The following is a 24,220-nucleotide window of genomic DNA, read 5'->3' as shown; positions in this document are numbered from 1 at the left end:
TGAAATGTTTCATATTTTTTAATATTTGGGCCTTTTATAGCAGACTATACAGTATGGGTTTTTCTCATTTTTGAAGGCAGTACGAAGACCTATAACTGCTTACTACCACTTCATTTTAACTCTGGTGGACAGTTGTCTCTTTGGCAATCATACCACATCTCCTTTTTTATAAGACAATCACCTCAGACTATATTCAAAGAAATTTTTTAGAGTTCTTAGCCATTTTTGCTTATTTGCAATTCAGACTTTAACCTCGACTGTCTAATATCTACAAGGAGTTATTAAAATTAGTATATATTACAATATACAAATTATAAACAATATTATTATGATTTTATTTGTCAAAGTGTAAACCTGATTTTTATAACAATATCTGCCTTAAAAATGAAAAAAAAAAACATGAACTGTATGACTTAGCAATTCTAAAACCTGAAACAGTCTAAGTGTAGCATGTAATCATTATGGTCTAGGCTAAACTATAAATTATAAACAATGATCACCACAGACTATTTAAAGGGGTGCTCCTCCACAGGGATCACCACAGACTATTTAAGGGCAGTGCTCCTCCACCCTTTTATTTTTAGCACCACCCTTAGAATTCAAGCATTCCTCTTTATTTTTTCAGAACCAACCTTAAGTTTTGAGATCATATGAGAAAACTTTGAAAAATAATCTCTTCATCAATCTAAAACAACTGACTACAGATATATTTTTCATTTTGTTCATGAAATGAAGATACATACTCTCAGATGAATGTGCATATATTAGAAATTGCAAAAAGATATAAAAATTATAACTATTTTTCAAAAGTTGCAAGGATTATTTCATAAGCTCTATCCCTCCTTGAAAATTGATCTGTGGTGATCCCTGTACAATTCAATTTACAACATACTGTAGAATATGTTTTGCATAACAGTACAATAAGATTACAATAATAGTTGCCTTATAGCTTATTCTACTAACATTAAGTCAAGCAACTATCATTATCAGAAACAAAATATATATTTTACTTGTAGCATGTATACTAAAATATAAACACAAGAGCATCAAATACTATTACATAAAAGGAAGATATCTTAATGCTAATCCCATTTATTGGTAAAGATCTTGAAACCTTAAATTTGAATATCCAAGAAAATACAATTGAAACTTAACCAATTAACACATAGAGATATATCAAGAAGGAACAAACATGCAGAGCAAAATCCGAAAGAATTTCAATTCACTGTGACCAATAAAAATGTAACCTGTATTACTTTAAGAAAGATATTGTGAAAAAAAACAAACGGAAATAATGGTTTCAAACTTACACTTGAGAGAACATCAAAAGAATGTATGTTTAAATTGGTTAACTTTCCCCTTACCTTACATAGAGAAACATCTAAATATTTATAGAACAGTTTTTACTTCCTGGTTATAAGCATTTCATGATTTATCTGTAAGATTAATAGCTAATCTTTTAAATGTGTTTAAATTAAATAATAAATAAAAAAACATGAGTTCTTTGATGATTTTCATCCACTAGCTGCCATATATCTCACTAAATATACCAAACTTACGTTTATAACCCTTTTCATAAATAACATATTTGGGACTTGTCAGTTTGACCCCAAAAGTTCATCCAATTCACTCAATGACATTTTAAACTTTAACCAATGCCAGAAATTTCTATTTTAACATAAGATAAAAACAATTTGTTTTTTATGAAGGTAGGCAAAGGTGCAACTTAAGTATTCATTTACCACCTTACATGCTTAATTTTGGCTTATTTTTATTTATTAAAGTCATAAAAAAAAATATCACCACTGCCAATCATATTAGTATCTCACCTTAAGTGGGTTTACATTAATAATAATAACTACAAATAAAAAACTATTGAGACTATTTTTAATGTACAATGTACCAAAGTAAAATGAAGTTTCCTACATGGATGAAGATGTCAGAAAAGCTGTGCTAACTGAAGAGACTACAGTATTTTGGTGTTGGATTAAATTGTAGGAAAACCAAATTGACATAACATTGCTAAAGAACAATATGTCATTTTTCTTTTTGCATCTTCTATTAGTAAAAACTAAAAAATAAAGGGAGATAAACTGTAAAAGCATCTCTATTAATATGATGATCTAAAGAATAAGAATTATATAGAATAAAATATTCTCTGTGTTTGGTCAAGGATTTGTAAAGTCTCACTATACAAATTCTTGGTTTGGTCATATAAAACCACCCCATTAAAATACATTATTTGTTTATGGGATATGATTTCTGAGATGACCATATATGACCTAAATTTTGGCTAACTGCTGTGTAATAACCTTTAAATATCTACTGTCATGCCTTTAATATCTTACTTACAATTAATGTACTAAATTTGTTTTTATATATCAATCGATTAATTGGTTGTATTTAATACTTCATTTTTTAAACCATCATTTTTCTTAACAAGTTCAGAGTAAAGCGGAAATATAGCCATTGATTTTGCCAAAATAAAACTTCTGCAAATATTTTATATTGTGCAGCAACCCCGTAATGAAGAACAGATACCATCTTTAGTTTATTTATCATGAATTATGTCTTTCATATTATGACTGTGTATGCGTGATATATAAAAGCTTATTGATATACTTTTTTTATTTCCCTCAAGGAAGAGACATAAAAACAATATGTTCTTAACTCCAAAGAAGTATAAAAATTAAAAAAATTAAAAACTTCTGCAAAACGGTAAAAAAAGTTGGAACAAAGGGAAAAAACATGGTATATATATCTGACTTCATAGAGACATTTTCCATACGAAACTGACACATCTACAAACTGTGTAACTTATTACTAATTAATAAATTTAAAATGTAAACATATAAGAAAGAGTTAACATCACATTTGAGTAATATCAGCCCTCAGTCTCTATATTAGAAGAGCATATGATCTTGATCTGACTGCATGACTGTCTACTATGAAATAAATTTCCATAATTTTGTGAATAGTCAAAACAATGAATATCATTCCCATTGAATCCTTTTAAATGAAAACCATGTGTTTAAAAAGTAACAAACCAGTTTTTTTTCCATATCTAACAAAAGTTGAAATCAACAAAAAACATGTAATATATTTTTTTCGAACTGAACATAATATAATGCAATAAATTCTGTCTTACATTTTCCTGATAATTTATATCAATACAGCAGTGTAGTTAGTTTTTGAACTCAACTTTCATGAGGGTAACTAATGACCTGTGTAAACAACAACACTTGAAAATAGAAAATTTGACTCTACCAAGATGGTACATCAAGGTCTAATAAACATTTTATTTTGTACTTTTCCTTTCGTACAGTTTACTGTCACTGGTGCAAGGTATAAAAATTTATCTCAAGACAGAAAGTAAACAAAAAATAAATAAAACATGCAGGTTATATAAAACTGAATAAGAGCTCATTTACATAATATGAATAATGACCGATGATCAATCAAGACCTTCATATAGTGAAAATTATGTAAAAGAAAATTTAAAGTGAAAATATATTTCAGACAAAATGGACTGAAAGTTATTTGATTAATGTCCATTGGTAAATATTTCAGGTATATTTTGGATGAATTTTAGACTAGTTAGATAGTTCAGTTTAAATATATGTGTTACTAAATATTAATCCTAATCAACATTGAACTTACAAGAAGTAAATGTTTTATTATATACCAATTTTTCTTCTTATGGTGGTTTCCCTATGAAAAGGTGGTGAGTGACCTACTTTCTTAAAGATGGTTCTATATCATATTGATTTATTGTTAACAAATAGGTAAAACTATTTTTAAATGTATGAAGGACTCCTTCCTTCCATTATCAGAATTGCTAAGTTCATTGATATGGCCTTTAGCTCATTCTTATAGCATACAATCGTTCATGGTATGCTTGTCTTTTACAAATTTTAAATGAAATCCATTAAAAATCCAAAAGTTAAAAGGATTAGCACTTAACAGGTAGAATGACAGATAGACTGACAAAGTGATTGCTATTAACATGAATAAGGAAAGATAACTAAACAACTGGCTTTAGGTATGAACACATTTTTGAAATGATCTTATACAGATTAAATGTTTCTTTTAAACACATGTAACAGAAATGTCAAAAAGTATGAAGCCGTGGCCAGGGTCAAGTAAACAGTAAAACAAGCAAATTTTACTACTTACTTCTACTACCATATCTCAGTAGTCAGATTATTAAAAAATGGGTTTGTTCCATAATAAATTATATATTAAATTTATGGCTTTAATCTTACAAAAACAGAGAAAAATAAAATCAGATTACCTTACTTATTTAAATATATTTATGAAAGTTCCCAACTTTCAAAACCATATTCTAGAATAAATTGTTCATACCAAAGTACACTATGCCTTTTAAATTAAAAAATCTACAACTAAAACTGTCAAAAGCAATCTTAATATGAGCACCAGTGAATCTATATATAAAACATCTTTTTGAGATTTCTTGTAATAAAAGAAAAATATTTAATATTATCTATGATAAAAATACATGCTCGCAAAGCAGACAAAACTCTCGTTTGTCAGAGTATAAAACTGTAAGTTCTACCGTTGAGGTTAGTCAGACTATTTAGTACCAAAATATTAACCCCTGATATACCATACTATTATCCCTTGTCAGGACCTAGGTTTTTAAAATAAAATGTGTAAATAAGAAAGCCACCAATTAGAAGAGTAAGTCCAGTCAGTCCTATAGCTACAGGTTTTAAATATGATTTTCTCTTTTTTGAAAGTTCACTGTCCCGTAATTTATCTTTCATTTTTCTGACTTGTTCTTCTGTTTTCTTCTTTCTATCTTCTCTATTTCTTCTCCTGAGTTGACTTTCACTACAATTTAAAAAAAAGCTATTTAGAGAATATCAAATAAGTCCAATTAAAAGTCACTCTATCTTAGATATGAATCAAATAAAATGTATGGGGATCCAATATATCCAAAATGACCATCTGGAGGTCACTGAATGCTCTTATATTTTATAATATATTTACCCAATAAAATCATATTCATAAAGTAAAAGAAGGCCATAATAGTGTCAAGAAATGATTAGTCGTCAAACATTCACACTTCAATCCTTATATGGATAACCAACATAAAGAGATGAAAACAACCACAATGACGGCCTAATGACATGAAAAAAGTACAGAACCTGGATGAAAAACAAGACAATATCTTAACTCCCTTCAAATCTCTGTTGTGCCGGGTGTGAAAAGCTCCTCCCTTTAATCTTGTCAATCATAAAATTTTTTGAATTTCCATGTAATTTTTGTAATCTTTATTAATTCATACTAGATAATTTCAAGGGACACAATTTCTGATTGTCAAAACTATATAGATTTTATCATATTTATTGTCCATATAGTATAACAATATATTGTAACTCATAAGATCAAAGGTGCCAAATATGACCCACAAGTGAAGTATAATACTTGACATATATGACCAACAACTATCTATATGAAGTAAATAAGATGTGGGGTATATATAAGACCATGGATGAAATAACCAAACAACACAAAAACCAAAACACATCTATAGATTAGATTTTTTTTTCATGAATTTAAATTGAGAATCAGTCTCACCATAAAATTATTAATTAACATGTTTATGTTTGAGAAAAAAAACATCTTGCAGCCAAATATCATAATAGGCAAGCATCTAATGTTTTAACAAGTAGGTGTCAGATACAAAGTATTTTTTTTATTATTGATTCTGAACTAACTAATGATGACTTATGATCATCCAAAAGTTGGTTCCTGATTAATTTATTTTTAGTTCTGAGGGTCTTAAAAGCTTCCCTTTCCTTTACAATTTTTGTGGGAGGTTGTTTGCCCATTCAAACACATACTAATACACATAAAACAAGTCCAAAGATGGTGCATCCAACACATGATCTTTGAACAGCACACTGACAAGAAAGCAAAACAATTTAAACCTGTAGGACCTGAGCTCAACACAAATTCATGATATCATATGGAAAATACTATTTTACTATTTTGAGACAGGGTAAGGGGCATAACTCTGGATGTTAAAAGAAACAACAGTGACATTTTAACTTAAACTGCAATTCATAGTACATAGGAACATTACATTAAAGAACAGCATGTAAATGTAACAGGAGGGATTGTGTCTGATATTCATATGATGAAGACATAATCTTTCAATCAGTTTAATTGAGGTCTGGAGCTGGCATGTCAGTAACTGCTAGTAGTCTGTTGTTATTTATGTATTATTGTCATTTTGTTTATTTTCTTTTGTTTCCTATTCTGACATCGGACTCGGACTTCTCTTAAACTGAATTTTACTGTGTGTACTGTTGTACGTTTGTTTTTTCTACATTGGCTAGAGGTATAGGGGGAGGGTTGAGATCTCAAAAAACATGTTTAACCCCGCCGCATTTTTGCGCCTGTCCTAAGTCAGGAGCCTCTAGCCTTTGTTAGTCTTGTATCATTTTTAATTTTAGTTTCTTGTGTATAATTTGGAGTTTAGTATGACGTCCATTATCACTGAACTAGTATACATATTTGTTTAGGGGCAAGCTGAAGGACGCCTCCGGGTGCGGGAGTTTCTCGCTGCATTGAAGACCCATTGGTGGCCTTCGGCTGTTGTCTGCTCTATGGTCGGGTTGTTATCTCTTTGACACATTCCCCATTTCCATTCTCAATTTTATTACATGATATATATAAGTGACTGACATATAAGATAATAAAGTGAACACAGAAAAAGCATAACTTAGTATAAAAAAATTGACACATTTATGTTTCAATTTTTAGACTTAATGCAAGATTTCCTAGAATCAATGCAGTTTAGAAGTAGCAGTTTGTAGAAAGTTATTTAAGGTGGTACATAACACTACAGGGAGATAACTCTGTAAAAATCAGCTGAACATTTTAATCACGTTCTATTGTTAAGGAAATATTAAGCTTCTCAATGATCAAAATTAGTGTTTGTCAAACTGCTATATATCCAATGAAATTTTTCCGATAAAGTGTGTGGTTCAAGTTTTTTGAAACTTATATATTTTTGTCAAAGGGTCAAAGTAAATATTTTGTCAAAATTTTATGAAAATTAAACGAGCCAAATTAATTTTAGTCAAGGTGTTTGGTACCACCTTAAACACAATCAAACACCCATAAACCATTTAGTCATACAGAAAACCATGAAATTGGTGTCACAAATAAAAAAGTGATTTCACAGTATTATTTATAGGTACAAAAATAAAACCAATTATGAGGAAATTTTTTCATTTTGCTTTTTTTTGGTTATGGAGTCACTTTTCCTGAATTTTGTTGTGTAAATGATGTTTAGAACATACCTGGTACCACTGACTGACTCTTTGGAGTTCAAACCTTCCATATTATCCACCGTATTTGGGAAACCAGTTCTAGGAGGAAGCGGTGGGGGTTCATTTCTATGTGGCAAACTTTCCACCCTAGTCGGTGGTTTAGGAGGGGCTTCATCAGATGATGACTTCTGCAAGATAATATATATAACTTTTCATATTTGGTTTAATTTACATTTTTTCTCATATTTGTTTTTAAATTTACAACTTTCTTATATATGTTTTCATATTTACAATTTTCTCATATTTGTTAAAATTGGCATTTTTTCTCATATTTGTTGTAATGGACAATTTTTTTCATATTTTTCAAAACACAGATCATACTATTTCTTTTGTGATTATCAAGTTCCTTTTTTAAAATTAACTTCCTATAGTAATATATGCCTTTTTAAATAATCTTTCTTTTTATGCTTCTGTTAGAGTTCAAGATAATTTTTCAGTTATTTCTCATAAATTTTAATAAGATCAAAATGTATATTGCCTATATTTTAACATACAATATTTTTTTTAGTTCTACAGGTAATCTGACAACATTTTTCTACAATTTACTGTATAATTTCTCTTTTTCTTTAAAGAACTTATTATAATTCATTCTGATATCATAAAAAAAGACAAGTATTCATCTTATTTTAAGATGTACTTCTGAACTTTAAATCAAATCTGTTAAGATATCATGCATGAGAATTGTTTAAGCAGTATTTGAATACAGATTCTATTAAAATACCTTAGTAATTACAATATTTATTCACTTTTTAGATTTAAAAATCAATGGGGAATAATTTTATTCTTTGGTCATACAGAGGTGTGTTGTTCATGCAAGGATTCAAACTGTAACATGTACCTTTATTATTTTATCAATACATAAATAATTTGAAAAATATTATCTGATCATACAGAGTTTGAAGTGTATTTTTTTTTTAATTAAACCTTCATTAGTATTGCTAAGGCTCAAATGTTTAGAAGATGTTTAAAAACTTGGGAAGCAGTATAATCAATTAGTGCCTGCATAAATATCAATAAAAACGATAAAAAAAGCATGTAAACTTCCTTGAAGAGATGTTCATTTACTGTAACTCATTGTTATAAAATTTGATATTTGTTGTAAACCATAGATATGCAGATTCTCTTGTAAGCTACAAAAGTAAGTGAATTATTGTATCTTTAATGCACTAACAAAAAATAATAATTAGGAAAGAATTCAGGAATGACTACTCTGAAATTTTCCAGTCTTCAAGGAACTAAACATTGTGTAAAATTTGGTAAGGAGTTGCTAAAGCATATGTGAGTTATGACAAGACTTACTCAGACAGAGGGATAGATGGACAGATGGCCAGTGAAATACCATAATACATCTGTCTTCAACAGGCTTATGAAAACTTCTTTCCCTTACATCTGAATAGGAGAATTAGCATAGACAGTTTTTCTAAAATTTAATTAAATAGATTAAGTGATTGATAATCAAATTAAAAAGTTTGTTTCCAATCTTACCTCTTCTTCTTCTAGGTAACTTGACAGAACATCCATTGTTGATATCTGTTCTTTATTCAATAATCTTCTCCCTCCTTCAATTATGGCAAGATAAGAAAATCGTAACTGATCAGCCGTCTGTATCAGACCCATTCTATAATATCTCATGTCTAAAACCATCTTACGTATATCTATACCATTCATATGTTCTTGATTTTCAATCTGAAAACATAAAAAAAATCAGATATGATAGGCATATATTTTTAAGTCATCTATACCACTAATATGTATGTTTAACCCCTCCACAATCTTTATGTGCTTGTTCAAAAACAGGAGCATGTAGTTCGGTGGGTGCTTTTGGTTCATGTCCGTCATATTTGTTCTTCATGAATTGTTTTGTTATAAATTATGCCATTAGTCTTCTTGTTTGATATGTTTCACATTTTTAATGTCAGGTCCTTTTATAGCTGACTATACAGCATGGGTTTTTCTCATTGTTGAAGGCTGCTCACTGATTTTTCAATCTTTTAAACAACAAAACAAGCATATCATGCATGCTGCATGTTTTATCCCCTCAGACAACAATTGAAGTCTTTAATATGTCAGTTAAGCTAGATTTTATCATTCAAATATCAAAGTTTGACTGTGGTTGAAAGGTCACAATCTATCACATTATTCCCCACTAGTTTTATTTATAGAAAATAAGTCATGCAGCTAGAGTTGTCAACATGTAACAGTTTCCAACAGAAAATTTAGAAAGTCATAGGAGATAATCCTAATGTAATTTCCAATTATGAATTAATATAAAATCATAGATGTCAACTCTCTGGATTTCAAGGTAAGACACTTTATGTATTTTCAAAATTATGAAATCTTCTACCCAATGTCCTTCTCTCATGCAAGAATTGAAATCTAAACACAATCTATATGATATCTATCATCGATATATCTATAGCTGCAAAATTTTATAAGTATCACACCATCAGTTCACTGACTTGCATTTTGAACATATGTAAAAGTAGTCCTACTCAATCATAAAAAAATAGTGTGTTTTATGTTGTTGTTTACTTTAACTTACAAATGAATTTAAATGATAGAAACTTTTTCTGAATGAGAAATATATTTTGACCATTTTTAGACTTAATCTACTTGTGAATGAACTTGCATGTCAATTTTAGGATGTGCTAAATAGTATGCTTATTTTATTAGTAGGGAACTTCTGGAGCATCATGTGTAACTACCAAGACTTTAAATATTGGTCGAAAATTGGCATGTAGAAAGTTGATGAATGTATAATTCAGGATATTCATATCACAAGTCGCTGGACCATGACATAGGGGGCATGGCATTGAAATAGTCATCAAACTGATATGTACTGATAGTAATGCAACTTTATAGAAAATATCATTGATCTATCACAAGTAGTTCCCATCAAACTGACTTACGAGTTACGCCCTTTTCAACTGATTTTTATAGTTTTGTTCTTATGTTGTACTGTTACACCACTCTCCCAGGATAAGTTACCCCGCCACATTCTGTATATGCCTGTCCCAAGTCAGGAGCCTGTAATTCAGTGGTTGTCGTTTGTTGCTGTATATCATATTTGTTTTTCATTCATTATTTTGTACATAAACAAGGCCGTTATTTTCCTCTTTTGAATTGTTTTACATTTGTCATTTCAGGGCCTTTTATAGCTGACCATGCGGTATGGGTTTTACTCATTGTTGAAGGCTGTATGGTGAACTATAGTTGTTAATTTCCGTGTCAGTTGGTCTCTTGTGGAGAGGTGTCTCATTGGCAATCATACCACATCTTCTTATTTTTATAATTAAGCAGAAAACTTAATAATTGTTGATTATTAACTACACATATAATAACTTACAACAAGCCCAGTTTGATCAGTATATACTTACTATAACAAGTACAGAGTCGACCAAACAGAAAGTTCCAGATCTACCAATCCCAGCGCTACAGTGTACAACACATGGTCCTGAATCTGGCTCTAAACCACCAGATTCTCGTACTGCCATCAAAAAGTTCAGAAATGCTGTCGGTGAAGTAGGTACGCCAAAATCTGGCCATGTGACATAATTAAAATGTAAAATTTCTCTTGTTTCACTTGTCTAAAAATAGAGAAAACATACTATGACTAAGTATTAAAACATGAATGGATTATACAGCCTTTTTTATATAGTGGAGCAATTGGTTTATTTCTTTGTGAAATAATTCTAAACACTGAAAACAATAGTAAAAATTTTCTTGTAACAAAAGTCTCAATTTTCATCAGAATCAATGTAATTAAGAAATAACTTTTCTTCAAATTCAAATACTGAAAATAAATAACTCTAGACCTATCTACAACAATAATTCCTTCAACAATGAACACATTCATTCATTTATAGTGTTTGATCATTGATCTATTTCCCCATTAAACCTGCAAGTAATCATTCAATTAATCTGATACTTTACGAATTTTGTGGAGTTTATAATGTTTTAAAATGCATATTCCTGACAAAAAAAAAATCCACTTTCTTGCAGATGATGAAAATACTAATGTTCCGATTTTTAAGATAATAATAATATCTAGTAAGAAAGCGCTTTCCCAATCTCATCATAATAATCTACTTTTTCAAGGTATTGGAGACAATGAATTATCTGATTAAAACATAGAACCTCTGTCTACCCTAGACTTACAAGGATCTGCCAACACTCAGCTCTACTTTCTGTTCTCAAAATTATTAAGGTGTGTAACATTAAGACAAAACAAGAGGATCCAGAAAGGCCTTTAAACAAAAAGTCAGATCCTTGTAAGAGAAGTGTGGACACAAGATCTGTATTTTAATAAGTCTGGACAAAGACTTACTTAACTTTTGTTCTCATATCTTAATAAGATTTCCTTATTTTATAAAGTACATTTTGTGATTTTAGCATTAAAATGATTTTTTTAAGGGTAAAATTTGAGAAAAATGAGGATATTCCTGGGTTTTTTCGTGAATTAAAAATTGTACAAAATAAATACTATAAAAAACAAGAGTGCACACGCTGAAATGTCTCGCCTTCTTTACTAATCATTGATATTATGTTGATAGTTCTAAATATAAAGCTTTACTACAACTATCACATAAACTTAACATGATCCAAGAAAATGAGGTCAAGGTCATATAAACCAAACAAGAAATACATGTACACCTTACAATCATTTAATACACTAAATATAGTTGACCTATTGCTTATAGTTTCTAAGATACAGACTTAACCAAGAAAACTAAACATTGACTAATGAACCATGAAAATGAGGTCAAGGTCAGATGAATCATGCCAGGCAGACATGTACAGCTTGCAATCCTTCCATACAACAAATATAGTTGACATATTGCTTATAGTAATAGAAAAATGGACCAAAAACTCAAAAAATTATCATTGACCACTGAACCATGAACATGAGGTCAAGGTCAGAAGACACCTGCCAGCTAGACATGTACACCTTATAATCATTCCATACACCAAATATAGTAGACCTATTGCATAGAGTATAAGAAAAACAGACCAAAACACAAAAACTTAACTATAACCACTGAACCATGAAAATGAGGTCAAGGTCAGATGACACCTGCCAGTTGGACATGTACACCTTACAGTCCTTCTATACACCGAATATGCTAGACCTGTTGCTTCTAGTATCTGAGATATGGACTTGACCCCCAAAACTTAACCTTGTTCACTGATCCATGAAATGAGGTCGAGGTCAAGTGAAAACTGTCTGACAGGCATGAGGACCTTGCAAGGCATGCACATACCAAATATAGTTATCCTAATATTACTCATTATAAGAGAGAAATTAACATTACAAAAAATCTTAATTTTTTTTTCAAGTAGTCACTGAACCATGAGAATGAGGTCATGGACAATGGACATGTGACAGACGAAAACTTCGTAACATAAGGCATCTATATACAAAGTATGAAGCATCCAGGTCTTCCACCTTCTAAAATACAAAGCTTTTAAGAAGTTAGCTGACGCCGCCACCGCCGCCGGATCACTACCCCTATGTCGAGCTTTCTGCGACAAAAGTCGCAGGCTCGACAAAAAACTACATCATTTAATGTGGATTGTGGATTTACTATGATTATAACTAAGTTAAACCAACACAACAAAGATGTGGAGTTCTTTGCAGAGGTTATAATATTTTAGTTCCATCTGTCCGTCTATTTATCATTTCTTAGTTGTTGCCAAGAGAGCACCTTCATTTTTTGTTGGAATCTCTTCAAATTCTGATGAAGGTTTTTACTCATCAAACTGTGGATGAGTTCAATAATCAGAATAATCTGTAATGGGCGACCATTTTTTGGGAGAGGACCGTTTAAAAATATCCTATTTTAATTCTGGGTGCCAGGATTGAGCCTTCATTTTGTCAGATCATCTTCAAATTTGTATGAAGGTTTCTAATTGTTAAAATCTTGGATGAGTTTGATAATAAAAAAAATCTGAAATGGCGGACCATACACAGTAAACAAGACTTCAAAGGTCAACAAGGTTCTCAATCTTTTATGTCTGTCCTAATTTTCCTTCAATGTATTGTAATAACATTTCCTTTGTTTCAACTCTAGAGATCAAGAAGTAATATATCAATCTCAAAGATCAATATCTTCATATCAAAACAACAACATTTATGAATGTTAAAAGTCAACTACAAGACTACAAAATTTAATCATTTCAATTAGCTATGGTCAAACTCTATGTCCTTACCTGCATGTCTTCAATCTCTAAAGTCCTGACTATATAGTAGTTACATGATCTTTCCTCCAACAATGTTATCTTTAACTGAACATCTTCATAGACCATTTCTTCATCATCACCATAGTTTTCACCTAAAGGCCAGTACTGATGACATTTTCTCTGTAAAATTAGTATTAAAAGTTTGTTCATTACCTGTCAGATATCAATCTTAAATATAAATGCAGACTAAATACCTGTAAAGATTTAACTTTGCTTGTATAAATTTAACCTGACCATTCTAAATTAGGGCTATTTGTATTTATATAGTTAAAGTAGTCTATTTGATTACAAATACAAAATTATTTTTTTAATATTTTGTCAGTATTCTATAAATATATAAATGTACCTGCAAGTTAGAAAAAAATTAGAAGTTACAACTGAACATAATTCCATTTAAACATATGTCACATACCCAGGGAAGGTTGAAAATGGATTCAGATTCCTATTACTTTGCTCAATATTTAATTTGTAAGACATTCATGACTATTTTGGTAGACTTGTAAATTGTTTACTTTGTTGGGCAGCTGTCTCACTGAAAATACCCCAATTGCCTTCCTCCTTTACCGAGACTGAATAATCATTTCCTGTCATTTTGCTCAAGATAAATTGGAATTTTATCTAATATGCATGACTTATTGTTCAAATTTCAACCAAACAGAGACTGTAAATGGTGGCCATGGACCAAACTACATCAGCCTTACTTTACGATCATGATTTTAAGCTGTTTTCTGAAAGGATATTTGGTAAAGCAAAGAGCCCCAGTGTTCTCCCCAGGATTTTTGCATAGCACCAGGGTAACGCGTGTGGACTGCTTGGTGAAATGATTCATACAATCAGTTGTGTAGCGCCGTGTCGCGTTGCTTAGCTATATTTCTAGTAACTGTAGTTTTTATGTCTCCTGTTTTGTTTTAATGCTGTGGTACTGTGTTATGTAGACATTGAAAATTATTGGTAAAAGAGAGGTAAATCAATAAACAGTTTGACATGTATACTTTAATATTTTTTAAAAATAAATAAAACATGATACATTACAAAATATTCATCTAAATTTAAAGTTATTAAATCTTTTATAAAATCAATGATCAATAAGAATAAAATATCATTCAAAAGAGAACAAAAATGTTAATTTAAAAAACTTTCTTATTTCTAGAATGAAAGATGTTGTATTGTGAAAGGATTCCTGTCATAAGGAGATACAAAATTAACAAGAATAAATATTGTATTATTATTTGAACCAGTTTCTATCTTAAATTTTAAGAAAAAGAAATTTTTCATAAATTTCAAAACATTTTGCCTTAGATTTCATGTAAATATTAACTTTTCTTGTCTTTAGTGATAATCAAACATAGATTAATACTGCACTGAAATCTAAATCTTTTTGTCATGATCCATTTAAAAAGAATTCCTAAATCTATAAATTTATCCTAGTTCTATAGATCTATAAGTAACCCTATTCAATGTCAACAACTAAGTCTCCCTATTTTCCCGCCTAAATGACAGGAAGTAGATATAAATAGATTTAACATGTGCTTATGGATAAAATTTGCAAATCACTTCTGTTATTCATTAATTATCATACATGTCATATGGATATAGATATCCAGTTTGAAGGTACAGTCATGCATTTTATTTATAAAATAGAATAGATTGCAGTTAATTGTAAATAATCTTGGGTATTCTATGTGAACTAACTTGGTCATGTGATCCGTCCTCTTTGAATTACTTGTTGACAGATACTATGATAGTTTGAAACCGGAATATCATGCAATATAAACTATGTCAAAATTAAAGATAATTTGGCCATGGTTTAATCAGAGACATATAATACTATTATATAAGTATTGAGAAGTGTATAATGGTCAATTATACGTAATGAGCTAACTTTATAATGTACAAAATGTGTACCGTCGTGTGTACAACTATCGGGTCAACACGGTTTGTGTACAAAGTATTTGCCGACTTGTCAGGTGGTAAGTGAAGCCATAAAATAGTTATCTACGATCATAAAGTTATGATCTCTTAATTAAAACACAAAAGAATCATTGTACAAGTGTTAATTACATCGATTAAATCCAATCAACAAAAAAAGGTTAACCTCATAAAGGTAAATCGATCACGTGGTGTAAACAATCTGAACTGGTTTGAACTGGTCAAATTTCACCTGGAATTTTATACCGCACGGAAAAGATTTAACAAGTCGTTTAAAACTTTATCGATTTTCGATTTTTTAACTAAAAATTTAAGCACCACGGAGAAATATAATACATCGCGGTAAGAACGATACCACCACGGTAAAAAAATATACATCGCGGGCCCGCGGTCCTTTAAGGCCCTGGGGAGAACACTGAGCCCTTCAATAAACCAGACAATATGTAACAGGGTTGTGGTTAAAACTTACAGATCCACTTTCTATGACTTTGTTGAGCATTACTACAGCTTTACTTTTCTGTTCCCAAACCATCTGCCAGAAATGCCCTGATGTGTGCTCCAATGGACCCTGAAAATATAAAACAATTATGAGGTCCAGACCATCTGCAAGATATATCTTGTGTACTGTAATGGACCATGAAAATATACAGCATTTACAAGGTCCAGACCATCTGCAAGAAATGTCGTGTATACTGAAATGGAACTAGAAAATACATGCAATAGGATCTTCAGGATGGATTCCAAGTATACATACATTCATAAGCGTATTGAAAGATGGTAAGTGAGACACAGGGCTTTAGGAACATGGATAAATGTACTGAATCATACTTTTATACTTGAAAGATGGCAGCATACAATTTTTCTTGGCTTACATTAAGTATTAAATGGATAAAGTCATACATATTACCTGAGCAAGTATATAATTTCTATTAGCTTCAGGAACAGGTAAGTAGCAGGCATTGATATAATCGTCCTCCCCCTTCTGTAACTTGACTCTGCTGTGGTCATCTAAAATACATAAAAGTACTATATCATTACACAGAATACAGTATATACATGTAGACAACAAAATTGTATAATATATAATTATACAATATATTGTCTTAGTTTAACTTGTATGATATTTTGATACAGGCAGAATACACGACTTTTGAAATATACCACTCTTGACCCCTTGCAAAATATTCTCTTTTGGTCTGTGACAAATGTTTTCTGTTTTTTTTTGTAAATTTTTTACACACAACCCAGGGTTAAGTTTTTACTGTGGACGGACATGTTAGCATCAAAAAATTTATAACAATAACCCAACTACACACTTAGACAGAATTATATCATCCTAACTGTCAAACTATTGTAGACGATAACCCAACTACACACTTAGACAGAATTATATCATCCTAACTGTCAAACTATTGTAGACGATAACCCAACTACACACTTAGACAGAATTATATCATCCTAACTGTCAAACTATTGTAGACGATAACCCAACTACACACTTAGACAGGATTATATCATCCTAACTGTCAAACTATTGTAGACGATAACCCAACTACACACTTAGACAGGATTATATCATCCTAACTGTCAAACTATTGTAGACGATAACCCAACTACACACTTAGACAGAATTATATCATCCTAACTGTCAAACTATTGTAGACGATAACCCAACTACACACTTAGACAGGATTATATCATCCTAACTGTCAAACTATTGTAGACGATAACCCAACTACACACTTAGACAGAATTATATCATCCTAACTGTCAAACTATTGTAGACGATAACCCAACTACACACTTAGACAGGATTATATCATCCTAACTGTCAAACTATTGTAGACGATAACCCAACTACACACTTAGACAGGATTATATCATCCTAACTGTCAAACTATTGTAGACGATAACCCAACTACACACTTAGACAGGATTATATCATCCTAACTGTCAAACTATTGTAGACGATAACCCAACTACACACTTAGACAGAATTATATCATCCTAACTGTCAAACTATTGTAGACGATAACCCAACTACACACTTAGACAGAATTATATCATCCTAACTGTCAAACTATTGTAGACGATAACCCAACTACACACTTAGACAGAATTATATCATCCTAACTGTCTAACTATTGTAGACGATAACCCAACTACACACTTAGACAGAATTATATCATCCTAACTGTCTAACTATTGTAGACGATAACCCAACTACACACTTAGACAGAATTATATCATCCTAACTGTCAAACTATTGTAGACGATAACCCAACTACACACTTAGACAGGATTATATCATCCTAACTGTCAAACTATTGTAGACGATAACCCAACTACACACTTAGACAGGATTATATCATCCTAACTGTCAAACTATTGTAGACGATAACCCAACTACACACTTAGACAGAATTATATCATCCTAACTGTCAAACTATTGTAGAAATCAGTCTAGAATCGATAAAAAAAGAACAAAGTTCTAAAATTGCGTACAACAGCTGACAACAGGATAAAAATGTACAAATATAACATAAAATTTGATTAGTTGAGTGACTGGAGTAAATAAAATGCCTATCAAATCTGAATCAGACCATGCTGATTGCCTGATATCACAGTCATCATTTTTCATTTGTTTTTTTCACAATACTAGAACTTTTCTTTTAGTTTCATTATTTCTTAAACAAACTTGTCAACTACATTGTATGTATATATATATATATACAAGTCTAAATTGAAAACAATGTTAAAACCTATGATTGCGTTGGATAAAAACCCAAATTTTTAAACGTGTGCATGCAAAACAACATTTTCTTGTTAGAGGGGTCTAAATGCAGCACAAACAACATTTTCCAAAAGACCAAAAAAGAGAAAAAGTATATTTTAACAAAACGCATTTGACTAACACGTCGAACAACAAATGTTCTTAAACCCTGCTGACTGCCATTGGCGATTGCCAAATAAAAGAATCACCGATGTAACAAATGGATCTTAATTATAAATTTAATACTAAACAGAAAACAATAAACTTGCGGAAAAGATGGTATGACGCAAACAAAAGGTGCAAAGGTTTTTGTACACCATATCCGGATTTCGACAATTAATGTCTCTTCAGTGATGTTAGGAATCGAAACGGTATTTGGAAAGCCATACAATTTACCTCAATTTAGGATAGACTCTTGAATTTTGAGGAGTCAAAATAGGATGAACGGATCATATAAACCAGAAGGCAAATATAATACAATTACAAGCCCAAACGAAAAAATATAAACAAGTATATATATATATATAAATATTCTTACATGCAACTTAAGTTTCAACAGTTGTATTCTTATTATCCAAGAAGGGCCAAAGTTTAATACATATATTGGGTAAAAAGTCAATATTTTAACATTTAACAAGCTAAGTATAGCTTTACACATAATACCAATAATCTGAGTAATAACTATTTATGTTGTTTAAAATAATTATGGGAGAAGGGAGACTATTCAATTCAGGATATCTGATTATAAAACTATACAATGTGTCAGTACTAAAACTCTAACATAAAAAACAGGGTTGTAACCTATACTTTGATAGGTTCCAGCCAGTTTTCTCATTTAGGAAGTTTTTAGGGTGAGTCCTGTACGTGACTCATAAATTTTAAAACAGTGATTCCCACAATGTGCATGTATGTGTTTCTTATATTAAAGACAGGCATGAAAATGTAATGACTTATTACATGGGTAAACATCTCTGTATCGGTTCCTGTTTTTATTGGTCGGTTGTTTTGCTTCCTTTGTGGACAGTTCTTCTTCAAAGGCTATCTCAGCAGCTTCCACTTTGATCTCCTGTAAAAATGGTTTGAGTATAATATTTAAGTAAAAGTAAGAGTCCATTCATTTAGAAATTTTACATTCATGTACATGTGTATGTATGAAATGTCTCAATGTTGGTATGAATTGACCATGTAATGAAATTACCTGAACAAGTCATGTTTATGCAGTCTAGCAAAGATATTCATAACAGAATATATTATTTGCTGCAGGCAAAGTTTGATTGCTTCAATAACATTTCTTGGAATTTCAACTGTCATCGCTCAATGATGATAATGGATGGCAGTTTAAATTCCAGTGGCAAATTAAATGCATGCCACTTCATTTGAACTTTGGTGGATAGTTATCTCATTGGCAATCATACCGGATCTCCTTATTTCTATGTTGCTACAAGACTAACATTCTGAACTGGATTTTAAAATGCCAGTTCATAAGATAACAATCCACCTGAAGAAAAGTCATCTTATCGAATCCATGACAAATCGCCCTACACCTAATCGCCCCACTTCCTAAAAAATCGCCCCACTCTTGTTTACCAACTCGCCCCACTTATGAAAAGGGTAAAATACATTGAAAATAGGTTGGATTACTTGCCCCACTCATGAAAAGGGTTCAAATCCCGCTGAAATAAGGTCTGCCAACTCGCCCCACTCATGACAAATAGATAAACCACGATGAATTTAGTAATGCCAACTCGCCCCACTTATGGAAAAAGATGCTATCCTGTTGTATATGTTCCTGCCACCTATAAATAAAATCAATACCTATGAAAACCTTAGATAAACATCTTTTGTAATTCTTTTCTTTTCTTTTTGTTTAAATAAAGCAGTAAGAAGTGAGTATCAGTATTTCGGTGACGTGTATGTCAACTCGCCCCACTTGTGAAAAATAGAAATATCCTGATGAATTGAGTTATGCCAACTCGCCCCACTTATGGAAAAAGATGCTATCCCGTTGTATATGTTCCTGCCACTTATAAATAAAATCAATACCTATGAAAACCTTAGATAAACATCTTTTGTAATTCTTTTCTTTTCTTTTTGTTTAAATAAAGCAGTAAGAAGTGAGTATCAGTATTTCGGTGACGTGAATGTCAACTCGCCCCACTTGTGAAAAATAGAAAAATCCTGATGAATTGAGTTATGCCAACTCGCCCCACTTATGAAAAATAGGAAAATCCTAATATTGAGTCATGCCAACTCTCTACACTTATGAAAAAGGAAGTAATACCGTTGAATTTATGTCTGCCAACGTACCCAACTGATAAATAAAAGTATGAATAGAATTAATGGCTACCAACTAGCCCAACTTATGAATAAAATGATTAAACTGTAATGAGTGTAGGCCTTCCAATTCGCCCCACTTATGAAAACGTTAGAAATGCATCTTTTTTTTTTGTTCTTTTCTTTTGGTTGAAATAAAATAGAAAGAAGGTAGATATCAGATGATAGGTTTGCACATCTACATAAGTATGCATAACAATAACATTTCAAACAAACATACATTAAATCAATTATGACAAGCACTGGCATGATAACATAATAAAATGCTCCGCTGGGGCGCAGCTTGATACGACCGCAGAGGTCAAACCCTGAACAGTTGGGGCAAGTATGGACACAACATTCAAGCTTGATACAGCACTGAATTTGGATTGTAATTAAATATTTGACACAGCATAGGTTTCTGACACAGAATGAAAGTGGTCTAAGAACTTATAATTTTTTGATTTACCTATTCATACATGTGATGGACTGTGAAACTCAGATCAGGAGATTGGGAAATTTTGGTCAGGAGATTAGGACTCAGATGAGGAGGTTTTTAATCGACATAAATTTTGTCGTAAATGTAACCGTGTGCTGTAAAAATGGTCTTTTAAAGTGTGTTTTCTTCAACTTTCCATCCAATTTATTATGTTTATAGTACCATTGTACTTATAAAGTTTCTCCATCTTTATATTTTACATGTTCAATCTAACATTTTTTTTTTTCAGTATGTTCTTTAAATTTTTTACTTCATATTCTATAAAACATTTATTGCAACCAGAACATTTGTTTAACTATCTGCAAATAGCTTTTGTTTGCATACTCAGAAAATCATTCTAACTGTAAAACAAGGGTCATAGTTATTATATAAATTTCAATTTAAGCCTTGAAAGGAAGTATAGAATCCTCAAATAATTTTCAAATTATTATTGTTTTATTTGTCCTAAGACATTTAAAATTATTTATTAATCATCCTTTTATGATTATTTGTTCAATTTATATTTTATTTATATTCTTTTAAAAATTTTCATTATTAAAAGGAAAGTAACTTAAAACAGGATAAATCAAGGGAAGTAACCCAATAAATACACAGTTTTTGTTACACAACGGCAGTTAGCCTGAGGTAAAAAATCATTGATTACCAGTATGTTTGACACCCAAGCTGACAAGTGAAGCCATATAATTATGCATGTTAATTGATTTACAGGTAAAATATAACTTCAGGTAATGTGAGTTACACCAGATGCCTGAGATGATATGTTGGGCAGAAATTTTTCATTCATGAAAAATTTCATACACGGGATTATAATTTTCCTCTTCAACCGGAGGTCAGGAGGAGACTCCTGAAAACAGGATTATTGTACACCTGTCGGGAGGTTCACATGTATGCTATTCAAACCATATCATTATTATTTGCTTTTATATATAAATCAGAAATAACCAATTTAAAATGGAAAATTTTAAAGAAAAAAAAGGAAAAAAAAATCCCCCCCCCAAATTTTTTGAACCCCCTTATGATTCATCGCCCCCACACTCAATCCCAGCTTTCCCTTTGTGGTATGGTACCTTGCAGTACAATTTTAGAGAGATCCATTCACTTGAACACAAGTTATTGTTTAGAAACTAGAAAAATGCTTGTTTTTTTGTCCCTTTTTGGCCCCTAATTCCTAAACTTTTAGGGCAATTACCCCCAAACTCCAACCCAGCTTTCCCTTTGTGATATGGAACCTTGCAGTACAATTTCATAAAGATCCATACACTTACAAACAAGTTATTGTCCTGAAACTAGAAAAATGCTTGTTTTTTGCCCCTTTTTGGCCCCTAATTCCCAAAATTTGGAGGAAATTACCCCCAAAAATCAATCCCAGTATTCCCTTTGTGATATGGAACCTTGTGATACAATGTCAGAGAGATCCATACACTTACACACAAGTTATTGTCATGAAACTAGAAAAATGCTTGTTTTTTGCCCCTTTTTGGCCCCTAATTCCTAAAATTTGGAGGCAATTACCCCCAAAATCAATCCCAGCATTCCCTTTGTGATATGGAACCTTGTGGTACAATGTCAGAGAGATCCATATACTTACACACAAGTTATGTCTGGAAGTTACAAAAATGCTTATTTTTGGCCCCTTTTTGGCCCCTAATTCCTTAACTGTTAGTACCATAACCCCCAAAATCAATCCCCACTTTCCTTTTGTCGTATTGAACCTTATGGTAAAATTTCATTGAGATCCATTGACTTAAACTAAAGTTAGAGTGCGAAAACTAATGTGTATTCGGAAGACGACGACGACGACGACGACGACGCCAACGTCATACCAATATACGACCACAAAAATTTTTTTGCGGTCGTATAAAAAGAAGTACTAGATGAAATATCAGCACTTGAAACAAGAACATGAATACATGAATACATTGTCATTAGAAATTTCAGTAGCTGTCTGCTTCCACGACTGGACCGTTGACACGACCACACTGGCGTAAGAGTCTGGTTGTAGATATGCTGCCTGCAATATACAATGTACTGCTCCCACATGTTTAATAGGATGGCTTGGTTAGTGCGGGCTTGCTTATTGTAAATGAATGAATGGGCATTCTCTTTGATATTTACTTGAAATTAACATTTGCCTTTCACTGATTGCTCGTTAGTGTTTAATTATTCTTAATTCAAAGACAAAAGTAACCAATCCGGTAAGTGCTATGATAACAAATTGCTGTTAATTGAAATCCTTTAATTGTTATGATATATCGCATTATGATACAATTAACAGGTTTCTTTTCAATTGTTATACAAATAACTAAGCTTACAAGAATAAAGTTATTCTCCAATAATACGAAAATTATATTTAGAATTATAATTTCAGAAAGTGAAACATCATTTAATTTCAATAATAATAATTAAATAAATTTTCGTTTTTTTGTATTCTGTGTAGATTAGTTTTCATTTAAGTTGGGTGAGTTGGCAGACATGAAAATTATATATTCATCTAGATATTACCGTTTTTCATTAAGTGGGGCGAGTTTGCAGGAGTAATATTAGCGCGATTTTTTAAAAGTGGGGAGAGTTGGTAAACCAGTTTGGGGCGATTTTTTTAAAAGTGGGGCGAGTTGGTGAAAAAGTGGGGCGATTGAGTGTGGGGCGATTTGCCAGTAAGGCGATTTGTCCTGCTTCCATCCTATCTACATGTAGTCGTAGACACATTACTCTCAGTTCGAGCTGACCAGTCTTTAATTTGCATTTACTCCTTAATGCTGTTTGCTTAGCAGATGAATGATACATGACTGCAAAGGATTTGTTTAGTAGATTACTATACAAACCATTGATGACATGTAAGATTATCGTAATGCAAACCATTCATGCTTTAAAAACAGATGTCAACACGTAGCATCGCAAGACGAGAAACGCGTCGACCCTTTTATGCTTTATTTGGTGATTCACACAAACCTGGTATATAGCAGGCCATATGCTAAATTTATCATACTGCTGTGATTCTTTTTCTATCTCAGATTCCATTGACAAAGCGTTACATTTACAATATTTTGGCTAACTTTGAAAATGTGAACGCACTTGTCCTTTTACTTCCGGAATTAAGAA

General features: G+C 31.4%; 1 protein-coding gene across 1 annotated transcript; it reads right to left on the bottom strand.

Annotated features, from left to right (window-relative positions):
- Positions 1-311: 311 nt before the first annotated feature.
- On the bottom strand, positions 312-24,220 carry LOC127700396 (tyrosine-protein phosphatase non-receptor type 2-like). The gene is made up of 9 exons (XM_052203843.1): positions 24,071-24,220; positions 19,267-19,375; positions 16,444-16,544; positions 16,006-16,104; positions 13,578-13,727; positions 10,745-10,954; positions 8,853-9,053; positions 7,338-7,495; positions 312-4,854 (listed from the first exon to the last, which is right to left on the bottom strand). The coding sequence occupies exons 1-9, from the start codon at positions 24,137-24,139 to the stop codon at positions 4,635-4,637; spliced, it is 1,317 nt and encodes a 438-aa protein (XP_052059803.1). The 5' UTR covers positions 24,140-24,220; the 3' UTR covers positions 312-4,634.

The sequence above is a fragment of the Mytilus californianus genome, unplaced genomic scaffold (assembly GCF_021869535.1).
Source record: "Mytilus californianus isolate M0D057914Y unplaced genomic scaffold, xbMytCali1.0.p SCAF_5, whole genome shotgun sequence".
NCBI classification, from domain to species: Eukaryota; Metazoa; Mollusca; class Bivalvia; order Mytilida; family Mytilidae; genus Mytilus; species Mytilus californianus.
The sequence above is the reverse complement of the archived record's forward strand: the minus strand, read 5'-3'. Positions and strand labels throughout refer to the sequence as shown.

Excerpts from the sequence above, each read along its gene's own strand:
- LOC127700396 (XM_052203843.1), bottom strand. The coding sequence starts at position 24,139 with ATGGAATCTGAGATAGAAAAAGAATCACAGCAGTATGATAAATTTAGC. Across the intron at positions 9,054-10,744 it reads TCGACTCTGTACTTGTTATA|ATTGAAAATCAAGAACATAT; the intron begins GTAAGTATATAC and ends TTATGTTTTCAG. Across the intron at positions 4,855-7,337 it reads GAGTCAGTCAGTGGTACCAG|TGAAAGTCAACTCAGGAGAA; the intron begins GTATGTTCTAAA and ends TTTAAATTGTAG.